The 20,662-nt window shown below is 45.0% G+C and overlaps 1 protein-coding gene across 1 annotated transcript; it reads left to right on the forward strand.

The window, feature by feature from the left end:
• Window positions 1-1,682: 1,682 nt before the first annotated feature.
• TMED7 (transmembrane p24 trafficking protein 7) lies at window positions 1,683-14,683 on the forward strand. Its single transcript, XM_029941580.1, has 3 exons — window positions 1,683-2,275; window positions 7,564-7,809; window positions 11,728-14,683. Exons 1-3 carry the CDS (start codon window positions 2,084-2,086, stop codon window positions 11,962-11,964), a joined length of 675 nt encoding a protein of 224 aa, XP_029797440.1. The 5' UTR covers window positions 1,683-2,083; the 3' UTR covers window positions 11,965-14,683.
• The last annotated feature ends 5,979 nt before the right edge of the window (window positions 14,684-20,662 follow it).

Consider the following 20,662-nt stretch of genomic DNA (forward strand, 5'->3'; position numbering starts at 1 on the left):
GGATCTTGTTCCTCTACATAATGCTCACCAAGATCTTGTATTGTTACACTTTCACCTAACTGGTGGTGTGTACTTGTGCAGACTCCCCAGTCAAAAAATAGAACCCTACTTTTAAATTCATTCTTCCTGGGGCGCCTGGGTGGCTCAGTCGGTTAAGCGTCCAGCTTCGGCTCAGGTCATGATCTCACGGTTCGTGGGTTCAAGCCCCACGTCGGGCTCTGTGCTGACAGCTAGCTCAGAGCCTGGAGCCTGCTTCAGATTCTGTGTCTCCCTCTCTCTCTGACCCTCCCCTGCTCATGTTGTCTCTCTCTGTCTCTCAAAAATAAATAAAAAACATTAAAAAAATTCATTCTTCCTTCCACTCACAGACACAAATAATGCCTCTGTTTCTGGTCCAGTTCTCAGGAAAGTTCAATCTCTCCCAGATCTTATCTCCTTAGAGCCCCTTTCCCCAGTGCGGAGGGTTTGGGCCCCCCAAGGCCACCGGGGGTCCTGCATCTCCCCCTCATCAATACCCCTCACACCTACCCCACCTCCACACCCACCTCCCTCACTTCCTCGGCTGGCACCTCCCCCCATCTGTATTTACTTTTCATACAGCACTTTACCACCCTCAGTTGATCGTCTTTAAGTGCACAAGCCTCACCATGGTCATTTATTAAAAATATGAAATGATACCTAATTTGTTTTTATGCACAAGAACATGTATAATTTAAGAAACCAACACCTGTTACTGTTAATATTACCTATATTTTTATTTTTTTAATGTTTTTATTTCTTTTTGATACAGAGAGAGACAGAGCATGAGAGGGGGAGGGGCAGAGAGAGAAGGAGACATAGAACCGGAAGCAGGCTCCAGTCTCTGAGCTAGCTGTCAGCACAGAGCCCGACGCGGGTCTCAAACCCACAAACGTGAGATCTGACCTGAACCGAAGCCGGAGGCCCAACCGACTGAGCCACCCAGGGGCCCCTACCTACTATTTTTTAAGCCATCTACCACAAACCACTGTGTGATCATCGGTAAGTAACTTTTTAGGTCTTTAATTTCCTTATCAGTAAAAGAGATGTCATAATACCTTCCTTTATGGGAGAAGGATCAAAAGACCTGGGTAATAGGCTTAGCAGAGTGCCTACTGATGAGGAGCCCTCAATGTTTATTTTTATTTAACAAAAGCTTACTAAGTGTCTAGTATATGATGACTACTCTCCTGGGTACTCTTTGCAAATATTAAGGTCGTGTAATAATCGTCTGGGTTAGGTAGTATTATCCTTATTTTAGAGATGCGAAGACTGAAGTAGAGAGGTTAAGCAACTGGCCTAAGGTCTCACAGCCAGTAAGTAGCAGAACAGGGATTAAAAGTCCTGTAGTGTAGTGGTCCCAGAATTCAAGCTCCTGGCTAAACTGCTTCCCCCAGATATTTGTTTTTATTTATAAGATTACTCTCAGCAAGTTGCAAAGTGCTCTACTGCCAGTTATTAGCCCCCTGGGGTAAAATGAGCTCCTCATCACTCCCTCGGAGATGCCCCAGCGATCCGCTCTCATAGGAACAAGAAAGCCTGTACCCACCGGGCCACTAGCCCTACCTAGACACCGGGAGGACACACCCTTTTCTCTGGACCCGCCCAGCCACGCTCACTACGCTGGCCCCGCCCCCCGCCTCTGGCGCCGACGGAGACCACGCCGACGTCTCGCGAGCTTCCACGTACACACTCTAACGCCTCTCCCCACTGCCCGGGCTGAGCACATCCGGGTTGCTGGAGCAGGTGCCTCAAGCCCCGCCCCCTTTTTCCAGGCGCGAGCCCCACTTCCGGCCATCTCAGGCCTTTTCCGCCAGTGCTCTGCCGGCTTTATCTCCGCTCTGTAGGTCGTTCCCGGCCCCGGGCCGCGGTCCCGCCGCACGCCTCGCCCGCCCCCGGCGGCTCGCCGCTCTTCGCGAATCTCTCCGAGGCTCGGAGCGACTCTACCGTGCGTCTTGGCGGGCGGCCCGGACTGAGGCCTGCCGCTCGTGGTGAGTCCGCGCAGACCTGACCCCGCGCCTCCCCGCAGCTCCGTTGAGGCCGCCGCCGTCGCCGTCGCCTCGGGATGCCGGGGCCGGGGTCCGCGCAGCGCTGGGCGGCCGCCGCGGGCCGTTGGAGCTGCAGGCTGCTCGCACTGCTGCTGCTGGTGCCGGGGCCCGGCGGCGCCTCCGAGATCACCTTCGAGCTGCCGGACAATGCCAAGCAGTGTTTTTACGAGGACATCACGCAGGGCACCAAGTGCACCCTCGAGTTCCAGGTACAACAAACGCGGAAGGTCCAGGGGCCCCAGCCCTAGTTCCGGGGTCGGGGCTGCATCCTGCTTGGTGATTCGCTCCTGTCTGGGTTTCTCCATTCTTGGACTGACTCAAGAGTCGCCTTTAGGTAGTAGGGCATTTGCCTTTCCTGTTCTAAAGCTTGGGCCAGAGCCATTTTAGACCAGATATGAAGATAGAGGAGTCCCACAAATGGTTCCTGTGGCTTTTCCTTCTGTGCTGCAAAATGTTCTTCGTTTTAAGGCCTATTGAGCATTCCCTCTTAAAAGACTCCTTTTAAAAAGAAGTTATTCCTTCTTGTTCTGTAGTGCTCAGTGACCGGTCCCCTGCTCTCTGATTCATGCCTCCACTTTAATCCGTTTTGAAGTCCTGCGAATATTCCAACAGTTCCATTGTTTTTTCAGTTTTTCCACCGATGTTAGGACTTTTGATAATGCTGTCTCTGCCCTAGGAGGAGCTCCATCCGAGGCTGCATGACCATCTGCCAAAGGTGTTGAACGAATAACTGTGATAAATGAGAGGCTCCTTTTCTTCTTTGGGATTTTATAGAAAAGAAACTTCAACAGAATATAGTTTCTTAAGTTTGTTACAACAATCTTTATTTCTTTCTGCTTTTTTTTTTTTCTTTGAGAGAGAGCAGGTGCAGCGGGGGAGGGGCAAAGAGAATCCCAAGCAGGCTCCCTGTGGTCAGCACAGAGCCGGATGCAGGGCTCAGTCCCACTAGCCGGGAGATCATGACCTGAGCAGAAATCCAGAGTCAGACCTTAATCAACTGAGCCACCCAGGCACCCCAATGCTCTTTCTTTCAACACTGTTTATTGGTAGACTCATTTAACATATTTGAGCAGTTGTTGAGTGATAGGTGCTGGTGATATGGAAGTGGTACAAATAGATTGGGTCGCTGCCCTCATTCTCGATTCCTCATCCATCCTGCCCTTTTCTTAATTAATACCTGCTCATTCATCGAAACTACCCTAAGAGCAGAAAATAGTGGAGGGGAGCGCCTGGGTGTCTCAGTCGGCTAAGTGTCTGATTTGATCTCAGCTCCGGTGGTGGCTTAAGGTTCGTGAGTTTGAGCACCTTATCAGGCTCCTCTTTGTCAGCTTTGGGTTCTTTCTCCCCCTCTTTCTGCTCCTCCCCTGCTCGCTCTCTCAAAATAAATAATTTTTTTTTAAGGCAGAAAATAGAGAATAAACGGTCTGATCTTTGGGACCTCTGAGGGCTTCCTGTAGGAAGTGATTTTAGGCCAACTGTAAAGTGTCAGTGGTACATACTTTGGTAAGGGAGGTGGGGGAGGGAATAGCCTTGCGTAAGTGATAAGGGTGACTGGGAATTTGAGGTCTGTCAAGAAATCCAATGTATTTGGGAATAAGGAGCAAGAGGAAGGGAGGTCAGGGGCCACACCGTGTGCCTTGCTGGCCCGGTTAAGGGTTTTAGTTTTTCCTCAGTATGGGAAAGCCATCAGAGGCTTGTAAGCGGTGTAGTGATATGATTCACATATTTTTGGCAGCTGTAAGGTAGAGAATAGGGTGTTGGAGAATGGCTTTAGGGGACCATTCGGGTGTTCCAGGCTTCTAGGGTGGTTGTTTGAAGGCGGAGAAAAGTGAAAGGATTGGAGGGAAGTCAGTGGGTAAAATCAACAGGACTTGATGATGACTTGCCTTTGGCGAATGAGGGAAGGGAGGACCCTTCGGTTTGTTTAACTTCATGGATTAGAACCAGGGGACGGAAAAGAAGATGGCAGGAATTGTAATATAAAAATGTCGGCGTATTTCAGGTGGCAGCGTCAGACGCTGTGCTTGGTGCCGAGAATACTACCAGTACTCTTATGGGCTAAAAAGTTCGTGTCTGTTAGGTACCAGACGGCACGCCAAGCATTTCAGGCCTGTTCCTTAATTCTCAGGACAGCTGGATAGGAAACGGATAGAGTTCTTACTGCCTTACTTAGGAAGCTGAGGCTTTGATAGCTTTAAACCCACGGTCACAAGGTCACAAAACGTAGCAAGTGGCAGAATCAGTATGCAGTAAATTCTTAACTCCTTTATTATATGCGCTGCCTCCCAAAGGTCAGTAAGACTGACCTTGACCTCAGGGAGCTTACATGGACACATGCAGTCAGACAGTGTTAAATGCAACAGTGAAGGGACACACTAGTGCTGGGCGCAGGGAGAGGGCTCATCCAGGGAGGCGTAGCCCAGCGGCTGATGTTTGAATTGGGTCCAGGAGAAGGAGGAGCTACTCTGCAAGATGGCGTAGGGGAAAGGACATCCTAGGCAGGAAGATTGTGTTGGTGAGACTCAGTTCCTGAAGTTATTACATTATTATGTTATCAGCTTGAGCCCGCACTGAAGTACAGGGAGTAATAGTGTTACTTTGTAACTATGGGTCCAAGGGCTTTAGGGGTGGTGCGTACCAGTTTGTCAGCACTGTGGATTGGGAACAGGGAGTTTGATGATTTGTACCTGGTTTTGGTGTAGACCTCCCTCCACCCCACCCCCGCCCAACAGTCTGTGCTGTTGAGACTAGAAATACAGCCTGGATAGGCCTGTGTGAGCAGCGACGTGTAAAACGCCCCGCCAAGCCTCTCTGTTGGGTTCACTGGCTCCAAAGTGTTCCCTGCACCCTTGGGTGGCTCCTAGTCCGAGAGTCTGGGTTCGGCTGCAGTCCTCACAGAGGGAGGACAGAGGAGCCCACGCCTGGCCTCCCTGACCCCTTTCTGTTGGACACCTTTAGACTGTGACATTCTATATCATGTCCTTTTCCTGTAATAAGCAGTAGATCTGTAAGCATCGTCGTTTTGGGTCCTGTGATTCTTGAGCAAACAGGACCTGTTTAAACTCACCTTGGTTCCTGTGGATGTAAAACAAAGACCTGTTCTGAGGACTTCTATTTTTGGAACATAGAGTGAGAAAGGGGATGAAAGAGGGGCGAGCCCACCTTGAGCTGCAGAGGAGTGGATGGCGTTGGTAACAGGTTGGGGTTCTCCTGTAGGCCCCAGGAGTGGGCACCAGGTTTTAGGTGAGCCCGGGACGCGGAGGCCCCACCCCAGGAGAACTGGGGAAGGGCAGCTCTACTGGCGTCTGGTGAGCGGGAACCAGAGATGCTGCTGGATGTGCCGTGGGGCCCAGGGCAGCGCGGTCCTGCCACAAAGAATGGTCCAGCCCTAAATTCCCTGAGGCTGAGAACGCTGGGTTTCGAGGGAAGGGAGATCGGGTTGTGGGAAGACCTTTTGGGAAATTGCGGCCTCAGCCCTGTCTGGACTGGATTAGGAATGGAAGACACGGGATGAACTTGAGGGAGGCAGCAACGCCCAGACATTTCTGTGACTAACTGGACAGGTAGGGAGACTTCGTTTGGGATGATTCCCAGTTTTTACTTTATGTGACCAGACAGATGGTAAAGGGGTACTTTATCTGAAATCAGATGACTTGCTTGGCAGTTTGCTGGAGGAAGAGCGGCCTGGGGGTCAGTTCTGTTCCTGTTCAGTTTTAGTGTGGGGGGCCCTTCACAGCACGGCCGCCACGTGTGAAGCATCAGGTACATGAAAACGAATCCTGACTTTCACCTGGAGGAAAGGTTGTTGACATTTGGGGGGCGGTGAATGCCCAGTCGATAAGACACTTTTTAAGTCAACGCATCCTATGTATGTTAGTATTTGCATATTTCTGCAGTTTCCCAAGTACATAATTATATTTCATTTCATTACCAAACTGATCTTGTAACATAGTTCAGTTATTCATCAGCAGCCGACTCGTCTTTGAAGTTCGAGGTTTGATCTCCGTTCTGTGGATCTGGAACGGCACTGCTCCCAGCGGAGGCTTCATGCTCTGAAGTGCAGGCCCGTGCCCCCTGCTCTCCGGGGGTCGGGGGCCCTCAAGCCATGTCACGTCTCCCTCACTTTCGCAGTTTTTCAGCCTGCACCCTTTGTTTCTTACGTCTCCTCTCCCTCTTTCTTCCTACTTTGTCCTCTAAGGAGGCTTTTCTCCTCTTGAATCTTTCTCTCCTTTTCTCTCTTACTCTGCTTGTCCGGCTACCTCAGGAAGAATGCCCCCCCGCATTTGTACAGCCCAAATGGGCCTTTGGAGTGTAACTGATTAAGCATAAGCCCTTGAAAATACTCCAAAATCCTTTGCAGAGCATTTCATTTAACATTACCCCCCCCACACCTCCCGCTTTCCTTTCAAATAATGCTTGCCCTTAGATACAGGCTTCCAGATCAGCAAAAGATTTGTTTGCTTTTGTTTTGTTTTTGCTTCAATCCTATAAAGATTGAATAAAGAGTTTAATCATTGATACTTCTCGGGGAAACAAATGTGTAAGATGATGATGTACTCTAAAGACTGACTAGCCCACAGGTCTGTTCAGTTCATAATGCTGTTCAAAACAAAAGGTGTCTCAAATTCCACATAACTGACCTAGAGAAGAACTTACAAAACAAGCCTAAATTCAGCATTAAAATAAATTTAAGCTCTGTAACAGAAATGTGCCCGTGGTGTTGGGCTCAGGACTGGTCTGCTTGCCTTCTGCACTACGCTGCCCGTGTCGGGGCTGGAACCGTGCTGATAGGAAAGGCGGGGGGATATTTTAGGGAGTGAGCTGAAGGGTCAAGAGTGTGACTTTGGAGTTCAGATCCCCTCTCTACCTTTTACTAGGTGAGCAGTTTTGGGTAGACTGCTTACTTTAACTCAGTTTCTCAGTTTGTCCAACGGAGGGTAAAAGCCCTCTCCTTAGGTTTGTTGGAAGACTCATGTGATTTAAGAGGCCTGTGTTGATTAGAACTGTTGTTTGGCTGGTTAGGTGGTTCCTCTCTCCCATCACGAGGAAATTTGTTCAGTGTCTATAAAGCTTTCGTTGAACTGAAATCTGCCTCCCAAATTCCACCCACCGCTGGAAATAAAAGGAACATGAAATTGCCCGTGAGAGTAAAAGTCCGCTGCCGATAGTCTTATCATTTTTTAATTTAATTTTATTTTTTTTAATGTTTTATTTATTTTTGATACAGAGAGAGACAGAGCTTGAGAGGGGGAGGGGCAGAGAGAGAAGGAGACACAGAACCGGAAGCAGGCTCCAGGCCCCGAGCTAACTGCCAGCACAGAGCCCGACGCGGGGCTCGAACCCACGAATGTGAGATCTGACCCGAGCCGAAGTCGGAGGCTTAACCAACTGAGCCACCCAGGCGCCCCGATAGTCTTATCATTTTAACAGGAAATCTGGTTACTCTCTCAGACTCGTGAGCTGCAGTGATCTCTTCCTTTTTCCTCTGTCTTTATAGGTGATTACTGGTGGACACTATGATGTGGACTGTCGATTAGAAGATCCTGATGGTAACGTGTTGTACAAAGAGATGAAGAAGCAGTATGATAGTTTTACCTTCACCGCCTCCAAAAACGGGACATACAAATTTTGTTTCAGCAATGAGTTTTCCACTTTCACACACAAAACCGTCTATTTTGATTTTCAAGTTGGAGAAGACCCGCCTTTGTTTCCTAGTGAGAACCGAGTCAGTGCTCTCACCCAGGTAAATGAACAGCGATAGAACGGTGCGTTTAAAGGGAGGGAAAGCATAATGTCATATGCATTCACCCACTGATGAACACAGAGTTTTGAGACTTTCGCACAGTCTTTAAGATGTGTCTTAATTCTTACAGTAGATGACACATTTCACAGAGAACTGGAAACATTTTTGGTGGAGACCCCTGTTAAGGATTTGATGAACTTTTAAGTGTAAAGAGGAGAATCCCTTCAGTGGGAAAGGAAATTTCGGAAGACTGGACGGAGCTCCAGCGTTCTGAAGCGCTTTCTGTAGTTCATGAGGAATATGACTGCCACAGCCTGTTTCCGGTTGGTATGACCGGAAACAAAGTGATGCCTTAATTAATATATCATAAATGTGGCATGTGGCGGTGTTTAACCAGTGTTCAGTGTTGGTTCAGGCTGCTCTTAGAATGTTTGCTGGCACTTAGGGCGAAGTACTAAAGATCCGTAGTAAGCCATCTAACAAAAACAGGTTGGATGTTATGTTGAAATAGAGCTTAATGAGAGAAAGAGAAGGAGAGAAACCTAAAGTCTGTGGACAGACGCTGCTCACGTGGTGAGAAGGGCCACGTTAGTTCCAGAGTAAGCATCATGTGAGCTCAGATCTTACCAGGAGGTACTCAGGGAGGTGTCGAAGGAATCACGTCCTGTCTACTTGTTAAGCCCGTCACGTGGTATTCGTTGTTCCCAGGTTCTGGTTAGGTTGTGGGCCGAAGCCATGTGGTTACAAAGGCCGTTTTTATTTGTTATTTAAAACATTTTTTAAATGTTTGTTTATTTTTAGTGTTTATATATTTTTATTTTTTTAATGTAATTTATTGTCAGATAGGCTAACAATCAGTGTGTAAAGAGTGCTCTTGGTTTTGGGGTAGGTCCCCGTGGTCATCGGGTCCCTGCAGCACCCAGTGCTCCTCCCAGCAGGTGCCCTCCTCAGTAATGACGCGCAGGAGCCTTAATCCGCCATCCTCCTTGAGCGTTAGCAGCGCGTACTCACACGCCCTTACTTTTGGAAACGTTCTCTTAGTCTGCCATGCTGTGTGAACGGCGCTTTGCTTTGTGAAGAGGTTTTTCTCTGGGGCCCTTGCTTGTGACTTAAGCTTCATGAATTTTAATTTGTATAAGAAGGTAGCTTGCTCTACAAACCAAATAGATAAATGTAACATGTGAGTGGTAATACAGCAGTTAGTTAACCTCCTTTATTCAGATCACATTTTTTCTTTCCTCAGTCTTAGTTTTCTACTTTGAAAAAGCTAACGAGTCCCTCATACCTCCTCCAGTGGTGACACTTACAACACAGTTGTTCACATCCTAAAGTAGAAAAACGCACCAGGTGTAAACGCAGAATAACTTACAGAGTTGTAGTAAGTCACCGTTTTTCACCTGTTACTAAATGATGGCTCTGGAGTAGACAGTGTTACCAGTGCCGGCTAGAGCCGCGGGGAACTGTGCCCTGGCCCAGTCACGCTGATAGCACCAGGCCTCATGGCCGTTTCCAGATGGAGAGAGAACTAGGCATCGTCGTCCTCTGACCCTACGCGGCGATGGAGTGCACGGCGCTGCCGAGGAGCGTCCCTCCCGGAACACTGCGTCTGAGTTCCTTCCAGTCTGGCCCCAGCTGCTGGCTTGTGAGAACAGCAGAGGACGGAGGAACCCCGTGGGGATAGGGTCACAAAACCCAGGACGCTGGAAGTGTTGCAGGACGGAGGACCCCGCGTCTTCAAGTGGGCAGGGAGGGCAGGCAGAGAACCAAAAGATTTTAGAACCCTTGAAAGACACCTCAGCCGGATGATTGGGGTCGACGCTGTTTGGATTCTGATTCGGAAACAACTTGAGCTACTCGGGGAGATTGGAATACTGAGTTTATATTGAAAACTCTAAGGAACCATTTCAGTTGTTTTAAAGTGTGCTGATGCTACCAGGGTTACAGTTTTTAGTGTACTGTTGCCTCTCAGAAGTGAATATAAAGCGTAAAAGTAGAGCTGAGATGATTACAGATCAGGGAATTGCCTTAAATTAATTGGAGCGGGGAGGAAGTAGGTGAATCCGTACTGGCGCAGCAAGATCAGGCACGTGTTAGTTACTGACCTGGGGGTTCGGTGCACTGTGCTCTTTGGAATGCGAACTTTTTGCATGAACTTAGATAGGAACGTTTCTCCTTAGAAGATGCAGGGGAAGAAGGGAAACATCTCAAAAATGATACGAATCCAGGCAGTTAGTCCCTTCATTTCTGTGATGTTCTTCATTCAGCACTTTTTAACCCTTACTCCGTCTCGGGGTTCAAGGAATCCTTAAACATGCTGAATTTGTGTCAGATCCTTGCTTTATGCTCACTTCCCCGGGTAGCCTCGTCCCACTTTGGGAATGCATGAGGGGTAGAGACAGGCCAGAGGCGTCTCCGTAGCCTCCTACCACAAGTTAGAAACGATCCATTTTAGCACACTTTTGCAAATCTTTGGTTCTTAGGGGCCTCAACAAAACAAGAACAGCAGAAACATTTGACTTTATATCTGGAAGGTACTTACAATTTATGGACCACATAATTTCTCGCACTTCCTTAGAAGCACCTTTAATGGAACATTTTTATAAATGATTTCTTTCCTGCTTGCTTTGACAGAAACTTTATTAAATGTGTGAATTCTTCTCCAGTGTCTCTATTCCTTCACTAAAATTAAGACAGAAAAAAAAATCCCACAATCTCTTGAGAGATTCTGTGGATTTATTAGTGAAAGGAGGGAAGAAGTTGTAAAAGGCATAACCGCTGTGGGAGAGAGGAATCCAGATAACTTTGTGACTTGGGGGTACTGAGTGACCGGGTTAGCTTGACAGTTCTGGGGTCCAAAAGGAGAGAGAGGCACAGTGGAGAAACTCGGAAGGTTGCTAAGATAAGCCTGATTTATTGGAGAATTTTCCAGAATGCAGGAAAGCAGGAACGCTCCCCACCTTCCTCCCCCTGCTTCCCGTGCTCCGGGGCCCTCATCGCTGTCCTGTGTCATAAAGATACTTCTCCTTTGTCCGTCTGTGCACAATGTAAGTCAGCAGTTCCTCTCTTAGTGATGAGGGGGAAACCCTCAGATTGTTTCTAAAATTCTTAATCCAGGGTCTGTGATGTGGAAGAAGATAATACAACAGTGCCATGTATCTCATCACTAGGAGTAAGTTTTTAACAGTAGAAAAATATTAAACTCTGTTGTCCAAACAAAAAAATATTAGACTCTTAGCCCTTCTCGAAGCAGAGTGTGTGATGAATGTATAGCAGGTAAGGTGCCGAGATGCGGCTCACAAACGGATTACTCCGTGACACCGGAACTTGCCCCCCTTCGCGGACGCGGATTGGCTGCCTGGCCGGCGGGAGGAGACCGGCTTAGTAACGTTATAAGTTAGAGAAAGACCCTGGTGCTCTGACCTATCACTTTCTGACTCCATTGCTTTTAAAATGCTTAACTTTGCGTCCACGCTTGGTTTATTTTTGTGTATCTTTGGGTTTTTGATTGTACTCCTTATTGATCAAATTTTCTGACCTGCTATTCTCTTCCTCCTCATTCATCCTCTTAGAGGAGCCTGAACTTGAAATTCTGTAACCACTTACCATAACAGAGAAGTATTTCTGCTCCTGTCAGCCTAGCGTTCCGTCTGGCACTTAGAGGTGCCACGGCTGTGACGTTGCGGTGCGGGGCAAGCCGCTGCCTCGCCGGTCTCCGGCCTCCCCACTGGTCCTGGCGGGGCGGATGCAAGGGCTGGTCGCATCGCCAGGGCCGCTGGCCTAAGTGAGCGGGCGCGCGAGCCAGCGCCAGGCTGGCGGCTGCTCAGCAAACGAGGAGTTGCGATCTGACTGAAAGATGAATGTGCTAGAGGGATAGTGCAGAAAGTGCCCCACAGACTAACTGCACCTGTTTCTCTTTAGATGGAGTCTGCCTGTGTGTCGATTCACGAAGCTCTAAAGTCCGTCATCGACTATCAGACTCATTTCCGTTTGAGAGAAGCCCAAGGGCGAAGCCGAGCAGAAGATCTAAATACCAGAGTGGCCTATTGGTCAGTAGGAGAAGCCCTCATCCTCCTGGTGGTTAGCATAGGGCAGGTGTTTCTTCTGAAAAGCTTTTTCTCAGATAAAAGAACCACCACAACTCGTGTTGGATCATAACTGCGTTTTGAGAATCGATGCACCATTGCCACCATCATATTGCTGTCCTCTGGTTAATTTTAGGTACTGAAGAACTTAATATTGGCAACATTTTTAAACCGTACTCATACACTTGTTGGGGGGGGTGTATCCCCAAACTGTGGAAAGGACACCTTTTTTAATTTGTAAAGGTAGAAAAACTTCGGAACTTATTTTGGGCTCTTCGTGTTAAATATTCAGCACCAATGATCTTTTCTTGGTTGTTTATATCTTTGCACACTAAACTTTGGTATTCTGATTCCTTTTAGCCATCTAAAAGTACTTTTCTTATAGGTAGTGGATATTTTAAAAACCTTCCATTAAATCTGTGTGTGTTGTGGAGGAAGAAAAATTGCCTTTTAATTGTTTAAAGTTTTGTTTTTCAGAAAACCAAATGTGAGTAATTGTACTAGGCCCTGGTCTGCACTGTTTAATTTGGGTGTGGGGTAGCCACCGCGGAAATGTTAGTACTGATGGAATTTTAAATTGATGGATCATGGTATAACTTATTTCTTACTAGCTTGGAAACTGTCAGCCTTTTGTTTTTTGTCTTCATTCTGTGATTTATAAGCCGATACATTCTTTTTTCCATAAAGACGTTCTTACCACAGAGAAAAAAGGAGGTTTCAACAACATAACAGAGTTGATTTATACAGGCCTTAAAACATGTAGCAGAATTACAGAATAACTTCAGATTCTACATTGAGAGGCAAATGAAATGAGGAAAGTTTTAGTGAGTTATCTACACACATTACATCTTCAGTGCTTTTACAATGAAAAAAGTTGATCTGTTTCACTGTAACATTTTGATTGGCTGGTTCTTGCCCTAATGTGGCTTCATGTCTGAGCCATTCCCGACTTAAATTGGCTGTTGTCATATTCGTATTGTAAAAGTGCCATATATCTTATCCTGACGGGTGTGCTGCACTGAGGAGTCAGTTTCTTTGGGTTTTCTCCTTTTTGTGTGTGTGTTTTGGTTTTTGGTTGTTTTTTGTCTTACACATGTAATTTGTACGTTTCTGGTTAGCAACCCTAAGATGATTTAAAACTTCAGACTGCTGTGTGTTTCTTATTTGATAATCTTCATCGATTGTACTGCATTTAATGACCATTAAACAGCTCATAACCTGTATGCTGTAGGGTTTAGACTGTGTTTGTATTTTATAACCTGTATAGACCAAGCTGATTGAAATAAGATTTTGTTCAGGTGTTCCAGAATAGAATACAAGACACATGCAAAACTCTGTAGGTGTTTCAAGCTTTTCTGCTGTTTAAAAAAAAATTGCGGCTGCTTTTTGCCACACCTCCCTCCCCCACCCAAGAGTGAGGAATGCTGACCAAGACTGTCCCATAGAATGCTAACGGGATGGCAGTTCTAGTCACCTAATTACCGTGGACTAGAAGTTAACTGTCTTTAACCGTCTTTGAAAAGTAGACCCTCTTCTGCACCATAAGAGCAAAACAGATTCAGAGGTGTCATGCTTGCTAATTTCATGTGCTGCAGCGCAGGGAGGGACAAACACGTTTCCACCCCTTTCATTCTCAAATCCTTGAAGACCAAATAGCCTCTCTTGAAGCTATTCAGCAGTGGACTAGGAACTAAAGTTGACGATTTTGCCGATGTATCTCTGTGTTCTTGTGTCGGGCTTGTCCTCGGCCTTTCTAAGTGTCCCTGTATATTTAGATTTGAAACACTAGTGGTAACGTGATTGATAGGCATGGGCGTCCATTCTGTGTCCTTCTCCGCTTGCCAGTCTGCTCCGTCGTGTTCCGATACGGACACCATAATTAATCCCTGTCAGGCATCATCAGCGCGCCCAGTTTGGCTTTAGATAATGCACTCATTCATTCAGTCTGCGCCTACCAGAACCACATGATACTACACGATGACTACAAATAACTTCTGATGAAGCTCTCGAGCTGTCTTGAAAGTTTTGAAGTCACCATTGTTCCCTGTTGTAGATAATAGTACAGGCTTAGTTGAGTCAGTCTGTAACCAGTTCAAGATTGATGGCTGTCTCTACTCAACTGGGTATGTCGAAATTAGAAAATACCCATCTCTCCAGACCCAAATGTTTAGGAACTTTTTTTCTTCCTCCTGCTATATAATGTGTAGCACATCTTGTTTCTTCAATCCTTTCATAACTTGTTGGAACAGTTTGAAATTCCCAATTATTTATGTTTAGACATATGGCTCAGAGTATATATTTAACATCCCTAGCTGTATATATTTTTAAAGTAAATAATGGAAAAGGACTTGATATACAAGTTTATTACTAAAATATCAACCGTGTGAGGATCCAATTTAAGATCTTACTTTGCTAATGAATCTAAACATGTTGTTGTTGTTTTTTTTTTCTATTGAAGACAAATGGTTTGTGGTTCACAGCTCTCATCCTGGTGTGATGATAATCAGCTTTGAAAATACAGTGGACCGAATAGCAGTTTTATTCTCTGGACGGTTTCATTTTAATCTCTGTGCATCCATTTTTGCTTCAGTTTGTGTAACATTTACAGTTCTCTAGGAAGAGCAGACCCTATGACTATTGTTTTCAGAAGTTAAACAAGTTAATATATAAGTAATTCAAAGGGGGTTTTCATTTACTTTTGAAAAGAAAAAATTCTCTCAACACATGTTGGTCCTGCAGGATTGCACCAATCGATTCTTGTAGAATAAAAAAAAAATCTTTCAACAAACCGACTTCCCTTGTTTCTGTCAGGATTTGTGTTTTTGAAACTCCTTGAAAACTTGTCACTTGGAGTACAGTTTGTAGCGAGAGAATGATTTGTATTGGGTATTTGGTCTCAACATCGCAGGGGCTGGCCAAGAAAGAACGATAAAGAAGAGGAATACCACCTCTAAAGAACCCCATTTTAAACCATTTTTGCATTTTCTCACCAAAGGTTTTGAGTGAAAGGGAGTTAAGTCCTCAGTTCCCTAAAAAGCTCTTCGTTTTTAAGTTAACCTTAGGTGGTATAATAGCAACCCTCTTCAAGTTTTTTATTTCCCGTCATAGTGTAATCACAGGGGATATTTGGGTTCCTGGGCAAAATTATACAAAAGTAGCAGAGATCTAACAGTAAAGACAGGTTGGTGTTTATTGAATGGTTACCCTGTGGCCAGGTGCTGCGCTAAGACTTGGACTTGCACGGACTCATTTCATGTTGGCGATAATCATGTGCACCATGGCTACGCTTCCCATTTCACAGACGAGGAGACGAAGGCATCGACAGGCTAAGAAGCCTCCCTGTATCTCAGTATTGTTAGCACAGTCTGAGCGTGAAGCGGCGCTCTGGCTCCGGGGTCCCCCCTCCACCACCGTGCAGGACTGCCCTACAGATGCCAGCTAAGGGGAGATCTCAAAAGGCTTAGCTCTCTTGGTTTCAGTACAGCTCAACAGCAGTTTGGGGCTGTGGCTCTGGAGTCACAGCCAAGTTCAAGTTATAGTCATGTGACCTCACACAAGTGATTTTATTAACTGTATTTGCATCTTCACCTGTTGCTAAGGTAGTAGGTGCTATAGAGAAAATAAAATGAGATGTTTATGAAACAGGCAGTGCCCACCATATACAAACCCTTAATAAATGCTGTATTTCCCTCATTGGTCCCAGTGTAGTCTCTCTATGTAGTTTCTAAAGTTCTTACTGCAGCCTCTATTCTTATGGCTCTTAAGTCATAGGTAACATGAACATGAACGGGTTTATCATGTGCATAACAGTCCGCTAGAATTCTAGTTTCAAAAATGAGCGAGGTACTCTGACCACCAGGAATGTAACTTAGTGGGGGCGACAGGGTAGCTCTGAGCAGCTCATGTTCTGTAAAGTGGGATGGACTCCGAGCCTTAAGGCATTTCAGGGTGCTGGAAGTAAAGGCATATATAGATCCAAAGATTTCCTCCCCACGGACTTTAACTGGGTCTCCCCCACAGGGGAAGCTCCGGGTTGTCCAGGTCGGCCAGTGAGTATGTGGATTAATCTCTAATTCAGAATACGGACTATTGGCCAGTCCCCGTGGCTACATACGGAAAAAATAAAACATGTTCTTTAACTTTGTTAATAATAGAAGTGATGTTTGGTCTAGCGTCTCACGGTTATTTCCAAATTCTGGAATGTTTCCAGAATACAGGGATGTTATCCCTGAACCACCAAATGTGCCGTTTTTCCATCCAATATTTCTCCATTTTATCCAGAAGATATTATTAGAAATGATCCTATTACTCACTGAAATCAAGATCTAATGGAAGTAACACTAGTCTGGCACAATCTGTTTTTAATTAATAATGATTATTACTCCTTTAAAAAGAAAAGCCAGCACAAGAATTTGAGAAATAAAAGTTTGAAGAATAAAATCCACTCATCCCACCATCTGCTTAGATTATTTCTGTTTTTTTTTTTTTTTCTTCCTCAGTTCCATTCTGTCTTTCGGAATGGACTGTGTTTTTCAATTTTATATTTTATTTTGATACTTTTTATCTGAATAACATCTGTGTTTCATCCTTTATTTCTGTTATTTTTAAACATACATATATATGTATGTATGTTTAAATGTTCATTATCGAGTGAGCTCAAGTGGGGGAGGCACAGAGAAAGGGGCAGAGGATCCAAGGAAGTATCTGCCCTGATGGGAGCAAGCCCGACATGAGGCTCGAACTCTCAAACCACAAGATCATGACCTGAGCCGAAGACGGCTGCTCAACCAACTGAGTCACCCAGGTGTCTCTATGTTTTAAGAATTGGTATTCTCTCGTCTGTAACAGAATTTTAAACGTAAAATGGTAAAATCGGATATAATACAGAAGTTATAAGGGGCACCTGGGTAGCACGGTAGGTTAAGTGTCTGACTCTCGAGTTTGGCTCCGGCCATGATCTCATAATTCATGAGGTTGAGCCCTTCCTGTTGGGCTCAGTGCTGACAGTGCAGAGCCTGCTTGGAATTCTCTCAGAATAAATAACTTAAAAACATAAAAAGAAGCCTGTTCTTTAAAAGCAAAAGTTACTAGATGTATGTAAAGAGAAATAATGTAATGCACACAGTCATAGCACCAATGCTCAGGTTAAATGCCACACTGCCAGCACCCGGGAGGCCTTGGGGTATCCTTTCCTGATCACATCCCTGGATTGCCCCCACTAGAGATAAGCAACATTCTAGTAATGAAAATAATTGTCAGGGCATCTGGGTGGCTCCGTTGGTTAAGTGTCCCGATTCGATTTCGGCTTAGGTTATGATGCCAAGGTCATGGGATCAAGCCTCACGTCGGGCTCTGTGCTGAGCATGCAGCCTACTTAAGATTCTATCTCTTCCTCCGCCCTTCTTCCCCACTCACGCTCTCTCTTCCTCTCTCTCTCTAAAAAAAAAAAAAAATGATGCTTGGTAAAACAAATCTTTATAGCCTTAACATTTTTCTTCAGAATTTGCGCTGTCATCTTTGTCATCTATCCTTGCATTTTTGTACAAAGTTTGGAATTAGCCCAAGTTTCAACAAAACAAGTCTTAAGATTTTTGTTGGAATTATACTTAGCTAATCCTCTATGATAGTGCATTTTCCAGTGAATGAATGTCTTCCCATTGTTGAGGACTTCCTTAGATCTTTTGATAATAGTTTTGTGATTTTCCTCATAAAGCGTGCCATATATTTTGTTAAATTAATATTGTTTTCTTATTTTAGATGCTATTCTAAATGAAGTCTTTAAATTTTGTTTGTTGCTGGTGCACAGAAATAAAAATAGTTTAATGTTTATTTATTTATTTTGAAAGAGCGAGTGAGAGAACAGGGAAGGGGCAGGAGAGAATCCCAAGCAGACTCCACACTGTCAGTGCAGAGCCCAGTGTGGGGCTTGAATCCACGAACCTGGAGATCGTGACCTGAGCCAAAACCAAGAGCCAGATACTTAACTGACTGAGCCACCCCACGTGCCCCAGAAATAAAAATTTTAAATAGGTTTTTCTGTTTAGTAATCTTGCTACAATTCACTTATCAATTCTAGTAATTCTCTGTAGATTCATTTGAACTTTCTAAATCTGCAAATATATCTACAGGTCAGAAGGGATTTACTTGTCTTTCCATTCCTTACACCTTTTGTGGATTTCTTTCCTTTTCTTGTCTAGTTACATCCACAGACCCCCACTACACTGTTGAAGAGAAATGGTCGTGATAGGCGTGCTTGTTTTTTTTGTGTTCTCCGGGAATGCTCTCCAGGTATTTGGAAGCAGCCTATGGTATTTTTATTAAATTGAGAAATGTCTATTCTTAGTTTGCGAAGAGATTTTCATAACCTCAGATGTTGCCGAATCTTATCAAAAGCTCTTTCTGAAGGCACCTGGGTGGCTCAGGTCATGATGCCACAGTTCGTGAGTTCGAGCCCCACATCACGCTCACCACTGTCAATGCAGAGCCTGCTTCGGGTCCTCTGTCCCCCTCTCCGCCCCTCCCCTGTTTGCACTCTCTCTCTTTCAAAAATAAAACAATTAAAAAAAAATTCTATTGCAAAAAGTGTTGTTTTTGCACCTTTATTCTCTTGATTTGTTACATGGATTGGCTTCCTGTTGTTAAACCAACCTTACTTTCCTGAGGTAAAACCAACCTGGCTGTGGCGTGATTGGTTTGTTTTTGATTTGGTGTATTTTAAGGGTTTTGCCCAATATCACGATTACGTAGCCTTGTAAAAGGAGTTGGAGAGTGGCTTTCTTTGTCTTCTGGAGGAGTGTCTATAAGACTTGCATTATTCTGATTGTAAATATTTGTTAGAAATCTTAGGTGAAGTGTACGTGGGCATCTTTGTGGGATACCAATTCAATTTTCTTTCTGTTTTTTTTTAAATAGCATTTAAAAAAGTTTATTTATTTTGAGAGAAAGAGAAAGAGAGAGAGAGCGCACGCATGAACAGGGGAGGGGCAGAGAGAGAGGAAAAGAGAAGAATGCAGACAGGTTCTACTCTGTCAGCCCAGAGCCCGATGCGGGCTCCATCCCACAAACCATGAGATCATGACCTGAGCCAGAGATCAGGAGTCAGACGCTTAACAGACTGAGTCACCCAGGCACTCCAATCTTCTTTCTGTTAATAAGAGTATTTCTTCTTGTAGAATATTGGCAAATTGAATATTCCTGAGAATTTGCCCACTTCATCTGCATTTCCACATGTATCAGCACAGTGCTATTCCTGCCCCCTTCTTAACATAGGCGAGATCTGTAATGACGTCCCCCTTGTCATCCCTGATCCTATGATCGGTAGCATACAAATTTATACTATTTTTTTCCTCTTCTTTCTTTTGTACTTGCCCAGCCTTTCCAGAGGCTTGCCATCTGTATTTTTTTTTTTTTCAAAGAACCAATGTTTTGGTCTCTTGTAATTGTTTCAGCGATTTTAGCTTTTTATGATTTTCTTTTTTCTAGGTTGAGTTTAATTTAAGGTCACTTTTCTGTATTACTGTGATAGATATTTAGCTCAAATGTTCAACTTTCTAGTCTAATGTATATTCAAAACTGTGGATCTCCTTCTAAATGCTACTTCAGTTGTCTGTCCACTTTCTATGCTCTGTGACCAGTGACCACAAATTCACATGTCTAAAACAGCATACTTTTGGGACACCTGGGTGGCTTAGTCGATTCAGCCTCCAACTCTTGATTTTGGCTCAGATCATGAACTCAAGAGTAGTGGGATTGAGCCCCGTCAGGCTCCTTGCTGGGCGTGGAACCTGCTTGGGATTCTTTCTCTCCCTCTCCCTCTGCCCCTCCCCTGCTCATGTGCAAGTGTGGGCACACACACACTGTCAAAAAAATAAATAAATAAAACAGCATACTTTTATAATCTCACAGTATCTGTGCACAGCTTAGCGTGGTCCTCTGTTTAGAGGTTCACAAGGCTGCATTAAGTACTCCCCTGGACTGTGTTCTCAGCTGGAGCCTGGGGTCCCCTTCCAAACATCAGATGGTTGACAAAATTCAGCTCTTTGCAGCCCTCCACCATTTGAGGCTGCCTCTCCAGAAGATGTGTCAACTGTAAGATTCCTCTAGGCCCGTAAGAGACTCCGCTACTTTGAGTCTCTTTCAGAAAAGGCCAGACAGGATTCAGCTGATTAGGTCACAACCACTCAGAATAAGCCCCCCTTTGACTAGCTCTAAGCCAACAGTATAGGGACATTAACTGCATCTCCAAAATCGTTTTACCTTTGCCCTATTCTGTTGGTAAGAAGCAAGTTCTATGTTCTGCCCTCACAAGGGTATGGATCTGGGGGTGGGGAGGGAATGCAGAGGCTGTCCTGGAGTTGTGTGCACCACCAGTGCCATTCTCTGAGTGTAGATATCTAGTTTACTCATTAATTTCAAAGAATGCTCTGGTCTCATTATTATCATTTGACCCACAGGTATTATTTGGGGCAATTAGTTCTTCATGTTCAAACATAGCTAGTTAAGTTATAATTGCGGTTATTAAAGATTATGTTCTCTCTGTGATTTAAACTCTTTGACATTGGTTAGCAATTGCCTTATGACTCCGCTTACCTCCGTCTCAACTTGTATGTTGTCATGCATTTTGTATCTATTTTGTTTTATCATTTAATGTTTATTTATTTTTGAGAGAGAGAGCAAGGGAGGGGCAAAGAGAGAGGGAGACACAGAATCTGAAGCAGGCTCCAGGCTGTGAGCTGTCAGTACAGAGCCTGACGCAGGGCTCGAACCCACAA

The sequence above is a fragment of the Suricata suricatta genome, chromosome 6 (genome assembly GCF_006229205.1).
Source record: "Suricata suricatta isolate VVHF042 chromosome 6, meerkat_22Aug2017_6uvM2_HiC, whole genome shotgun sequence".
Classification (NCBI taxonomy): Eukaryota; Metazoa; Chordata; class Mammalia; order Carnivora; family Herpestidae; genus Suricata; species Suricata suricatta.

Bases quoted from the DNA above. Each gene is read 5' to 3' on its own strand.
- TMED7 (XM_029941580.1), top strand. From the start codon at position 2,084: ATGCCGGGGCCGGGGTCCGCGCAGCGCTGGGCGGCCGCCGCGGGCCGT. The intron at 2,276-7,563 runs GTACAACAAACG...CTGTCTTTATAG, and splicing joins AGTGCACCCTCGAGTTCCAG to GTGATTACTGGTGGACACTA. The intron at 7,810-11,727 runs GTAAATGAACAG...GTTTCTCTTTAG, and splicing joins GAGTCAGTGCTCTCACCCAG to ATGGAGTCTGCCTGTGTGTC.